Source organism: Corylus avellana, chromosome 3 (assembly GCF_965113065.1).
Source record: "Corylus avellana chromosome 3, dhCorAvel1.hap1.2, whole genome shotgun sequence".
Lineage (NCBI taxonomy): Eukaryota > Viridiplantae > Streptophyta > Magnoliopsida > Fagales > Betulaceae > Corylus > Corylus avellana.
The window spans coordinates 33,608,339-33,620,643 of NC_142492.1; the positions used below are offsets into that span (position 1 = coordinate 33,608,339).

Below are 12,305 nucleotides of genomic sequence, written 5' to 3' on the forward strand. Positions count from 1 at the left end.
ATAATATTCTTTAAATAATCATAATGACGACTTGCTTTTTTTTACCTAAATAATTAGGTTTTTGGTCCCCAACAATCAATTCAAAGATTGATATCAACCCTAAATTTTCCAATTCTGGTTTGACGTTTACTCATACTCAGTACCTAGCTATTTAACCCATTCTTCTTGTCCCCATGACTTATTTTGCATTTGTTTTTATAGTCATCTTCGTTTTTTTCTTTTAAATTGCCATTTTTCTTTCTTCTATTCAAATCAAATGAACTCTATAATTTCACAAATTCCAAATATCCAACAAAACCTTATCTTATAAAATCATCTCAACACATGACACTTTGATAACCTATTTTATGGGAGTTTTTTTTGCTAATGTTTTTTCAAGAAAGCAAAAGGGTAAAAAAAAATAAATTAACAAATAAATATTTACAAAACACTCAAAATTACTTTTACTTTTATGTTATATTAATTAAAACACATTTTCAAGAGAAGCACTCTAAAAAGCGTTGTCAAATGAGGTATCTGCATGGTTTAGCGGTTACAAAATATGCAGTTTGAAAAGATTATTATTTCATAATGTAGTTAATAGAAATAAGATTTTTAAAAACGTAGTTAAGCGTTTTATAATATCGTAGTTTAGTATTTAAAACGGTAAGGTTTTTTTTTTTTTTTTTTTTTTAATTTTAAAAAAGGCACCCATTGCCTTGTGTATTGCACGTTTAAGCAACAAACTTAAATGGCAATTTGAAAACTTAATAAATTACTATATCGAAGAAAAAGGTTACACACCTAATAAAGAAGAAGTTGAGGGGCATTTGTGGGTGACCAAATCCACAAGACTATAACGTAAGACCAACCATGGTTGCAATCCAACTGTAACACCATCTCTCTCTCCCTCTCTCTGTCTCTCTGTCTGATATCTTTTTTCTTTCTTTTTTTTAATTGTTTTTTTTTTGACTTTCTACGTTTCTATCCATCTAAGGGAGCTTCCTTTGTTGAACGAACAATTATCGATTATCAGCAAAAAAAAAAAAAAAAAAACAGAAACACCAACCCAAACGGAACCTCAAAAAATATATATATATATTTTTTTTGTTCTCCGCACTTCCGTTTCGAACCCCATTAAAACTCCTCACAAATCTCACCAGTTTCGAACCTAACCTACTACTCGTGCCATTCTTTCTTTGGCGGAGTGATTCTCCTCCGTACATTTGATCTCTTTCTACGTTTGTTCACGTTGGTTTCTTTGATTTTGAGGGTCGGGGTCTGTTTGGTTTCTGGGAAAATTTCAGGTTGAGAGGAACTGGGTACTCGGGATTTTTGGTAGGTTGAATTTGCTTTTGTGGGATTGATACACTTTTCTTTTCTTTTTCTTGGGTTTCTTGGCGACTCAACGGAACTTGCATTGCTTATCTGATCTTTTTTGTGATTTCTTTGCAGAAAATTGATCGTTATTGTTATTTCACAGCTTACCGGAAGCTCTGTTTTTGGATCAGTTTGATCTCGGTTTAGGTGAATCTCTCTCTCTCCCTCCATGTGGGAAACTTGTTTTGGTCGTTTGGATTCATATTGCCTATTCTTGTGGCTTTGTTTGCTTATCTCGCTCGCCTCTGTTCTTACGATCCAATGGGTATGTGTATCATGTATGTATGTATGTATGTATGTATGTATGTATGTAGGTATGTGAGCATGTATTTAATTTTCTACGAAGCGAGCTGAAGGGACATGAGAGATATTCTTCAGCACAGTAGTCTAGGAAGGAAAATAATATTTAGAAAATTTGTCAGTGAGGTATTTTCAACTCAAACAAACATTTGCACGTGAATAGTGTTGGAATATTAAATTCAGTTGTTGTATATGCCGCGGTTAGAGTAATGGTTTTTCTTTTTCACCTGACTTTTTGTAGTATGCTGAGTAAAGATTTCAGTAACTGTTTGAAGATAAGGGTGAAAACATGAATGGCCAAGGGCGCTTCTCTATTGCATTAATTAAAGGTTTTTCATTTTGTTCATAATTGTATCATGATAAGCCGATTTAATGGTTTTTCAGCTAAAAGTATTTTCTGGTAAAAACAAATGGAGGCATCCTGAAACAATCTGTTGAAGGAAGAGATGTTTTCTTTCTTTTTTTTCTTTTTTTTTTTTTTTTTGTCCTTTTCTGTTATTTTTTTGGTATGTTGGTTGATGACATATTCTGATACATATTGATCTAATGAAGAAATACATAATTATCGAAATCTAATTCATTAATCACATATGTCAAATCTAATTTTTTTAAATCAATATATTCCTTTGTCCATGATTAGAAAGACAGATAAGGTGGTTTAATGATTTTGGTGGAAGCCAATGGATGTGTTTTAAGTATTATTATATTGATGAATTTGCTGTGATTTTTTTTTCTTTAGAAGACAGATAAGATGATTTAATGATTTTGGTCGAAGCCAAGGGATGTGTTATAAGTATTATATTGATAGAAATTGCTGTGATTTCTCTATCAGTTAAAAAGAATATTCTTTTCCACTGCACTGGCTCCATAAATTTTGTCCTGATCCTGAATCATAGAAAATTGATTCAAACATATGTAAAAGTTAATATGAAGTTTTATATAAAAAGACTATGAATCATAGAAACCAATGTAACCCTTCAGTTGCATCTGGAGCTAAAAACTAGGTATCCATACATACATGTTTGTGTGTGTTTCTCTCTTTACTTTCTACTAAACTACTACTGTCAATAGATTTATATTGTATGAACTCTTTTTTTGTTTTGTTGTTGGTTAAACCTTGGATGGTGCAAATTTTTCTGTGTTGGCATAGATAGTCACCTCTTGGATGAGTCTCTGCGAAGAAGCCATCTCTAGAAGATGGTCCTTGACCATCAGAGATTTGAAATTGTGTCTTAACATTAACTCTGTACATGTTCTTCTTATTGTGGAGTTAGGAGTGCAACTTCTTTTAGTTTAGACTATATAACTTGAAACATTTAATCATCGCAATTTTCATTGCTATTGAAGGTATGGTTATAGTATTACTGTTGGGGAGAATGGCATCCTTCTGACAGTTTTAATCTGATTATTTATGTTCATTCTGGAAACACTCATTTTCTCCTTTACTCTTCACTTCTTTGTCCATGGTCAACATAAGCACTTCAAGTATGCATTAATTATCTTAATAAACAAAATAGACTTTCTAACTAGGCCATTTCAAGACATGATAGCGTAAAAGCACATATCTCCTTTGCCTTTGACAACCTTGATTTACAACTAAGCAACTGAGGATATTTCATGTAGAAATGGAAATGAAATTAAAGTTGTATAAAACTGAAATTGTTTATTGAAAATGAAAACTGGAAATTTTGATGGTATCGTAGGCAAGATCATTAATGCCTTTTTATGTCTCAAGTGTCTCTACTTTACAAAGAATCCAAGGCTCTTCTTTGCCTTTATTTCATTTTCCTGATTTTGTTTTCTCTTTTCCAGTAAGTTTGGCGAGGGTCTCTTTGGTTATCAATAGCAGCTAGGCATCTCTTGCTTCTATTCTCACTATGTTTTGGTATTCGGTGTTTGTTTCATGTTTCATAGGTTGAAATACAAGTAAGTTCCCTGGTCAAGAGGCTCCTGCATTTGTAGTGATTCCTTATATGAGTGTAAATACTTTACAAGTGCACTCTATGTTTGATGAGTTCCTGGTTGGGCATGTGTTAGCCAGCTCTGATCATTGGGTAGCAAAGATAATTCATCTTATAGCAGTAACATGTGAAAGCTTTGAATTTAGTGAGTTTGGCTCTTTGTATGACTTTTGTGCTCACAGAAACTTTCCCAAAAAGTTGGATGTAGTATATCTTGAAACCCCAAAAGTCCTGAGGTATAGATTTGGACCAGTAGCTGAACATAAACAAAAGGTTTATTGGTCCATTATCATTAACCAAATGTTTGCTTTTTTACTGAAGTTTATATAATTGCATAGTTTTAATGCTCAGCATTGTCCTTTGCAGGGTGATTATAACAGTCTTCTCCTGCCTTCCTACGAGTTTTTGGTTCTCTATAATTTGGATTACCCCATGAAAATCTCTTTTGCTGGGAGGCATCTCTGTCCTTTGTTGTTCTAAAATTTTAAATTCAATAAACAGATATATGAACACTTACTGGCAATCATGGTATCAAGGTCTTACATGAGTTTGTTGGAATTGGCATCTGGGGACATGTTGAATTTCCCTCAGACTCCTAGAACCCTTCCGAGGGTGATGACCGTTCCAGGAATCATTCCCGACATAGATGGCAGTGAAAATAATAATGAAGATTTAGATGTTCCCTCCCCTGGAACTTGTCAAAAGAAAATTATAGTGGCAAATTTTCTCCCTCTACATGCTCAAAAGGATCCAGAATCTGGCAGATGGTGCTTTAGTTTTGATGAGGATTCACTTTATTTACAGCTGAAGGATGGTTTTTCATCTGACTGTGGCGTTGTTTATGTGGGATCTCTGAAGGTCGACATAGATGCAAGTGAGCAAGATGAAGTTTCCCAGAAACTGCTGGAGGAGTTTAATTGTGTACCCACATTCCTTCCTCCAGACCTCCAGAAAAAGTTCTATCATGGGTTCTGTAAGCAATATTTATGGACCCTTTTTCACTACATGCTGCCCATGTGCCCAGACCACAGCAATCGCTTTGACCGGATGCTTTGGCATGCATACGTTTCTGCCAATAAGATATTTGCAGATAAGGTTATGGAGGTGATCAATCCTGAAAATGATTACATATGGGTTCATGACTATCACCTCATGGTTCTCCCTACATTTTTGAGAAAGCGTTTCAGTCGAGTCAAGCTTGGCTTCTTCCTCCATAGCCCATTTCCCTCATCAGAAATCTACAGGACACTTCCTGTCAGAGATGAAATTCTGAAAGCATTGCTTAATGCAGATTTGGTTGGTTTTCATACATTTGATTATGCTCGCCATTTTCTCTCTTGTTGCAGTAGAATGCTCGGCTTGGAGTATGAATCTAGGCGAGGCCACATTGGACTTGAATATTTTGGACGTACTGTGTATATCAAAATTATGCCTGCGGGGATTCATATGGGACGACTTGAATCTGCACTGGATCACCCTACTTCTTCTATCAAGGCCAAGGAGATCCAGAAGCAATTCAAGGGGAAAAAGATTATTCTTGGTGTTGATGACATGGACATATTCAAAGGCATCAGTCTAAAATTATTAGCCATGGAACAGCTTTTGCAACAGCATCAAGAGTTGCGGGGCAAACTTGTTCTGGTACAAATTGTAAATCCTGCAAGGAGCTCAGGGAAGGATGTTCAGGAAGCAAAAAGGGAGACATATATGACTACCAGAAGGATAAATGAGGTTTTTGGTTTTCCAGGTTATGAACCAGTTATTCTGATTGACCGTAGGGTCCCTACTTATGAGAAGACTGCCTATTATGCTTTGGCAGACTGTTGCATCGTCAATGCTGTGAGGGATGGTATGAACCTAGTCCCATACGAGTATATTGTTTGTAGGCAGGGGACTCCAAAAATGGATGAAGCTCTGGGAATGGCCTCTGGCTCCTCTCGTGCTAGTACACTAGTTGTTTCAGAGTTCATAGGATGCTCACCATCACTAAGTGGGGCAATTAGGGTGAACCCATGGGATACTGATGCTGTTGCTGATGCACTAAATTTGGCCATCACGATACCTGATTTAGAGAAGCAGTTGCGGCATGAGAAGCACTTTCGCTACATTAGTTCTCATGATGTTGCTTATTGGTCCCGCAGTTTTTTGCAGGATTTGGAGCGAGCATGCAAAGATCACTATAGTAAACGTTGCTGGGGCATTGGTTTTGGTCTGACTTTCAGGATTTTGTCCCTCTCTCCAAGTTTTCGGAAGCTATCCCTTGACCATATTGTCTCTGCGTATAAGAGGACAAAAAGAAGAGCAATATTTTTAGATTATGATGGAACAGTGGTGCCCCACGCTTCAATTGTTAAAACCCCGACTCCTGAAGTAATCTCTGTACTGAACAACCTATGTGATGACCCTAACAACACTGTGTTTATAGTTAGTGGTAGGGGCCGAACCTCACTCACTGAATGGTTTGCTCAATGTGAGAATCTGGGAATTGCGGCTGAGCATGGATACTTCATAAGGTATGTCCTTGTCATATAATGAATATTAAGTTTCATAACCATCACTACTGATTTCAATAATTTTTTTAATATATTTTGTAAAAAGAAATTTGGAGTTCTTTCATGATTTGAAGACCATGATAGTAATTTTCAGATAACTGGTGACAATCTTTTTTAGTTTCACATTTACTATGATTCTTCTCGCAGGTGGAGTAGGACATCAAATTGGGAAACCTATCCCATAGCCACAGATTTTGATTGGAAAAGAATTGCAGAACCTGTAATGAGATCGTACACAGAGACAACTGATGGCTCCTATATAGAGGCCAAGGAGAGTGCCTTGGTATGGCACCATCAAGATGCCGATCCTGACTTTGGATCTTGCCAGGCTAAGGAGCTTTTGGATCATCTTGAAAATGTCCTTGCAAATGAGCCTGTAGTTGTTAAGAGGGGACAGCATATTGTTGAAGTAAAGCCACAGGTATAATTGTTTTCTTTCTCTCTTGCATGCATCTCTCTCTTCTTGTTACTCAAAGGGTTTTAACATTGACCTCATAATTGCAGGGTGTTACTAAAGGGTTAGTTGCAGAGAAAGTTCTCTCCTCAATGATCAGTAATAGGAAACCACCGGATTTTGTGATGTGCATTGGTGATGATAGATCTGATGAGGACATGTTTGAAAGCATATCGACCACAGCTTATAGCTCATGTCTCCCTGCGGCTCCAGAGATCTTTGCATGCACTGTTGGCCAAAAACCAAGCAAAGCTAGATACTATCTTGACGATACAGTGGATGTCGTGACATTGCTTCAAGGCCTGGCTACTGCTTCAAGCATCAAGTCAAGGTTTAGTACCGAAATTCAAGTCTCTTTCCAACATGCTGCTTGAAATGTGTCCACTGATGTAGGGTTGAGAAGCAATGGTGTGGATATGGCTGTGTGTTGAAACGGGATGCTTTCTTGGATGATTGGTCTTTTCCTTGCCATATAGATGGACATACTTCAACAATTGGGATTGGTCTTTGCTTTTGATGTTGACTTATTTGTTGCAAGTTGGGGGGGTTGGATTGTGCAGCTCTGGTTACTTTAGAGAGGAAGATGAACACCTGCGATAATGGTGGTCTGGGTTTGTCACTGACTGACATAGCATTTTTTTGTTTACTTGAAAGGCGGCGGTCTGCGGATCTATTGCCGCCAAATAGCACCATTTGTCGAAGGGGATTCCTTTTTAGTCCAAAGATTCAGATGTTAGTTAAGAGGTATAGTTACTAATACTAAAGCATTTGAACTGGTTTTTCTCATACATGAAAGTCATTCTCCTATGGAAGTGTACCTAGGGCCATGCTTCTCTACTTTGCTATACCAATGAGGATGGTTCTTTTCTTTTTTTGATCCTGTAAAACTGAACAGGTTTCCAGATTGAGACCATGTATATACAGCATACTCTTTAGAATGTCAGATTATCTTCTTTTTTTTTTTTCCTTGTAATTATCCACACTTTTAGAGTGTTTTTCGTTTGAAAAAAATATTCTCATGTGACATAAAGATGAAAATGGTTGAGTGTTTTTTTTTTTTTGTTAATATTTTTTTTTTTTTGGTACCAACAACAATTAATTGGTACCAACAATGTACATATGTTGTTAGAGCATGTGAACTTCACATGCATTTTTAATAGGGCATTTGATTCTCAAATGTATATTTAAAAAACATAAAAAGAATTTACATATTCTAAAAACAAATGTCAGTTTAGTAAGCCGAGTCAAAAAAAAAAAAAAAAAAAACTGCTCAACTGGTATCATCCAATATTTATTTGACATTAATTGTAAAGAGTAATGTTATATACCATATTTTTGTACTACGATACTCATGTATTGGTCATAATCAACCGATCCTTCAATTTTTTTTTTTTATTTTTTTTATTTTAACAAAGATAAAAATGTTTCTAACATTACTCTAATTATAATGGCCCAACAAATGGAAGGTGATGTGACATTACCTATATGGTTTTCACCTCACCAAATTGTATCAAATTAAGCCAAACTTTAACAGTTCAAAATATTGAATGAATCTTGGGCATAGAAAACAACCTTAGTAATAAGAGGAAGAACAAAGTTTTTTCTTTTTCTAACTCAATTTATAAAACTATTATGTATTTTTTTCTTAGTATATTACAAGCATTCAATTTTTTAATAATATGTTAAAAAAAACACATAATTTTTAAAATAAAATGTAATTAAATTGTTTTAATGCTATTAAAAAATCTATATGATCACATACTAAAAAATACATAATAAAATTTTTATAGTTATAGACTGAGCCAATGAAATTCCTCCTTGTAGCCAAAACTTAGCTTACAAGTTAGTGGGTGCTGTGTATGTATGGACGTTTGGTTTCCCAGAACAGACCACCGAGGTTTTCAAAGCAAACAGACAGACCACCGAAAATGAATTCTCGTCGCTTCGCTTTCACTGTCTCGGCCATTCTCTTCTTCACGATCGTTCCCTATGTTCAGGTAAAGTTTTTTTTGTTTTGATTTCTGTTGTTTTCTTTTTGTTTCTCTCTCTTTTGCATTTCTGGGAAACCAAACGGAGACTAAGCAAGTGGGTCTTTCGTAAATTTCGGTTTTTTTTTTTTGTGCAGAAGAGCCACGCAGCAAATGAAGTGCCTGAATGGAGCTTCAAACCCTCGTCGCCGTTTTCAACTGCGCTCGAAACCCTTCAGAAGCAAATTGGGTAAGCCTTAAACCCTTCCCGGTTCTCGCATTTTCACCTTCTACATTATCATCTCTGTTTGGTTGCTGAGAAAATGTTTGAAAAAGAAAGAAAAGAAAAACAAGAGTTTGAAAGAATCTTACTTTACTCTGCTGATTGTACAACCATGTGGATCTTTATTTTTGCTCTTTAAACCAAAATATAGACAAAAGTGTCAACGCTTGGGCGATAACCAGCTGAATCTTCAGGTGAGACCTTGAAATAAGATGCAGGGATACCATTTTTAGACCAAAAAAGGTTGGCTTGAGCTCAATTATGTTATACTAATTCATTCACTCTGGTGATCGCTATCCAATGTGAGACTTGACCACTCATATTCCACTTGTACTCACATGGTTATATTCCAGAAATTGTACAGTCTGTGCTCACTTATTTATTCTAACTTTGTTATACAATGTTGTCTATTCTCTGATTTTTGGAAGGGGAAATTGTTAAATTGGTCCTTAAGCGTTGTGACAAATAAATCCCGGTTTCATAACGAACAAATAACTGCTTGTGGTATGCCTACTTAACAAGTAAGTCACTCTGCAGAAATTATTGCCTTTTTTTTTTTCCACATGGTCATTATAAAATTGCAAATTTACCCTTAAAGAAAAAAAAATTGTTTGAGCTGGAATGTTGGCCAACCCCACAATTAACTAGAGGGGGTTGTTTGAACCCCTTGCTAAGGCTTTGGGGTGGTTTGGTCACCCCTAGATTCGATTGTTAGGCCACCCCTATTACCGGGCTATGGGGCAGTTTGGCCACCTCCAGATTCGACTGCTAGGGTGGCCAAGTTTGGCTACCCCTATAATCAGCCAAAGGGGATGGCCAATCCACTCCCATAGGCCATATCCATGGGGTGATTCAGCCACCCCAATGGTCGAATCGGGGTGGGCCATGGGGTGGTCGGCCACCCCAAAACCACTGGGATGGCTGAAAACCCTAGCCCAAACTTTTTTCTTCTTCTTTATTTGAGGAAAAAAATTGTAATTTCATAATGACCATACCGGAAAAATTAGCGGAATTTGTAGGGAGGGACTTATTTGTTACATAGGCATACCACAAGGAGTTATTTGTTCATTTTGAAACCCCAAGAATTTATTTGTCACAAGGTCAAACAACAATGACCAATTTATCAAATTTTCCTTTTAGGAATATTACCAATCATAATTGTAGTGTCGGAGTCCTGACAGGCATGGTTATTGCCTATTTCCCAATAGATTAAGCTTTGGTAATTTTTAGAAGGTCGAGAAGGTTGAAACTTATTAGAAAGAAATTAACATTTATGATATTGTGTATGCTTTTTAGCCAAATGATTTCTCATTAACTAAATGGGTTCTTGATTTCTTAATTCTTTTAGATTCATTACAAACAAGTGGAATCTTATATTGTTGCTTTCTCTATCTTCAGCTATTCTTTCCAGAGCATTGGTCTACTTCGCCGTGCAATGACACATGGCTCCTTCTCTGAAGAGAACAACCGAGCGTTGAGCATTCTAGGTGCCAATGTGATCGAAACATCTGTCTCTCTCCGATTACTTGGAATAGATATCGATATTTCTGCAAAAGAGCTGAACCGTCGCATAGCAGAGATCTCCACAGTGGAATCGTCTTGCTTGGTGGATGGGATGCGGCTGGGGTTGCATAAGGTGGTCAGGGTTTCTCCCAAGACTAATTCTTCGACTCCTGCAGTGGTTTGCGGTGCTTTCCGAGCAATCTTCGGTGCTATTGCTATTGATACTGGGAAGTCCGATGATGCGGGAAAAGTTTTCTTGAGCGTTCATGGTGGTAATGTTGGAGGAGATTTTGCATTCTAAGTTGAGCTTTCTGTTAGTACGCTGTTAAAAACACTTAAAACCAACTACTATTGTCTAGTTATGAGTTTAGTCTTGGTGGAAAGATCTGTCGGTGTGTTACTTGCTTTTCCTAGTTAGCTGGACTATTGATGTATTTATGAAATAGACTATCATGGGCCGTTGGTCTGTATAATGTAATTACATATTTAAGTTTGTGTTAGAATATAAATTTCTCTAGTCAGAGTGTGTTTTAATTCTGGTCTCAGTCTCTTTTACCTCATGTATGAATTATTTGTGATTTGAACATTTGTTTTTCTCTGGAAATTGATCTTTTCTCCATGACTTCTGAGATTTACTGGGGTTATTTGAGAAAAGATGCAGGAAATGTGCACTAATGAGTTGAGTACTCATGTGGAATTTCAGGTTTCATACTCTATAACTTTATGGGTATGATTGGTACGTTGAATGACTATTCCATTATAAAAAAAAAAGAATAGTTTTTATTAGGAATGAAAGAAGGTTGAATAGAATAGCTTTGGTGTTTGAGTATATGATAGAACTCTTTAACACTTGGAATAGCCATTCCCTCATGGGCAATGAGAATGGTTATTCCAAGCCTATTCCATATCACCTTTTTTTATTTTCAATAAAAACTATTCATTTTTCTAATGGAATAGTCATTATGTGTGCCAAAAATAACCTATAAGAAATGTTGCAGTGCAGATGAGTTGCCATTATTGTAGAAAATGGATGAAAGCCAGGCCAAGATAAAGTAGTCCTCGAAATTATGTTGGGCACTTTTCTTTATATACATATATATATACACAAAATATATATATATATTTTGTGTGTATAGAAATTTGTAAGTCTTCATATTATATCCATTGAAAGTTTACACGTTTGTTTTTGTTTAGGATGCTGGCTTAAAGTCATGGCAGAACTAGGATGAATGACTTGAAATCCTCTCTTAATTTTTTAAGGAGGACTGATCTAAGGATTAATTGAAATAATCAAGTTAGTATTGTGGAATAATTATGAGATAAAAATATAATTTATAACATTACTTACTAATATATATCTTGAGATTGGAAGGGGGGATAGGAGTTTCTTTGTTTGAAATAGTATACATGTGAAAGTTTGGCAAAGAAAAATGAATCCAAGAAGTAAGTGATCAATTGCAAATCAAAGTAGCTCAAACATGTGATTGGCTTCGTTGATTGTTGGGTTGTAACTTGTTACATAAGTTGTTGTAGGCCCTTTCTTGTTTGGTAGATCCTCGAATATGCTTTTTCCCACTTTAATGGACCCAACTCAACATCAAGTTGATTTTCAATTAGATATGATATGTTTTTAAGGAAATTATTTTAAAATTTCTTTGTACATTTTTTACTTTTGCAAGTTTTCAATTTAGTAACCTTAAAAATCACATTTTTATCTCAAAATAAACTTTTAAATCAATAACAAGGTAAAATATGATTTTTAAAATTTCCCCCTCCCTCAAATATATTATAGGGATAAATGCAAAATTAGTCTTTGTGATTGGTCTAAATTATAAATTACTCTCCTGTTGTATAAAAAATAATTTATAGGTCCTTAGGATAAGCTAAAATAACAGTTTTCTTCATAAAATCAATTTATATTAAGTA

The 12,305-nt window shown here is 35.6% G+C and overlaps 2 protein-coding genes across 3 annotated transcripts; both read left to right on the top strand.

The window, feature by feature from the left end:
• Window positions 1–1,075: 1,075 nt before the first annotated feature.
• LOC132173786 (putative alpha,alpha-trehalose-phosphate synthase [UDP-forming] 9) lies at window positions 1,076–7,585 on the top strand. Its single transcript, XM_059585392.2, has 5 exons — window positions 1,076–1,317; window positions 1,435–1,506; window positions 3,987–6,133; window positions 6,320–6,593; window positions 6,677–7,585. The coding sequence occupies exons 3-5, from the start codon at window positions 4,146–4,148 to the stop codon at window positions 6,998–7,000; spliced, it is 2,586 nt and encodes an 861-aa protein (XP_059441375.2). The 5' UTR covers window positions 1,076–1,317; window positions 1,435–1,506; window positions 3,987–4,145; the 3' UTR covers window positions 7,001–7,585.
• An 852-nt stretch (window positions 7,586–8,437) lies between these two features.
• On the top strand, window positions 8,438–10,913 carry NFD2 (Ribonuclease III family protein). Of its 2 annotated transcripts, none has more exons than XM_088514799.1 (3): window positions 8,438–8,623; window positions 8,755–8,843; window positions 10,275–10,913. In XM_088514799.1, exons 1-3 carry the CDS (start codon window positions 8,486–8,488, stop codon window positions 10,678–10,680), a joined length of 633 nt encoding a protein of 210 aa, XP_088370925.1. In that variant the 5' UTR covers window positions 8,438–8,485; the 3' UTR covers window positions 10,681–10,913. The 2 variants fall into 2 exon arrangements, with proteins under 2 accessions (XP_088370925.1, XP_059441380.2); XM_059585397.2 differs by having other exon boundaries at window positions 8,440–8,623; window positions 8,752–8,843.
• Window positions 10,914–12,305: the final 1,392 nt, after the last annotated feature.

Coding starts and splice junctions, on each gene's coding strand:
- LOC132173786 (XM_059585392.2), top strand. CDS start 4,146: ATGGTATCAAGGTCTTACATGAGTTTGTTGGAATTGGCATCTGGGGAC. Junction 6,134..6,319: donor GAGCATGGATACTTCATAAG/GTATGTCCTTGT, acceptor TTCTTCTCGCAG/GTGGAGTAGGACATCAAATT. Junction 6,594..6,676: donor TTGTTGAAGTAAAGCCACAG/GTATAATTGTTT, acceptor TCATAATTGCAG/GGTGTTACTAAAGGGTTAGT.
- NFD2 (XM_059585397.2), top strand. CDS start 8,486: ATGTATGGACGTTTGGTTTCCCAGAACAGACCACCGAGGTTTTCAAAG. Junction 8,624..8,751: donor CGATCGTTCCCTATGTTCAG/GTAAAGTTTTTT, acceptor TTTTTTGTGCAG/AAGAGCCACGCAGCAAATGA. Junction 8,844..10,274: donor ACCCTTCAGAAGCAAATTGG/GTAAGCCTTAAA, acceptor CTCTATCTTCAG/CTATTCTTTCCAGAGCATTG.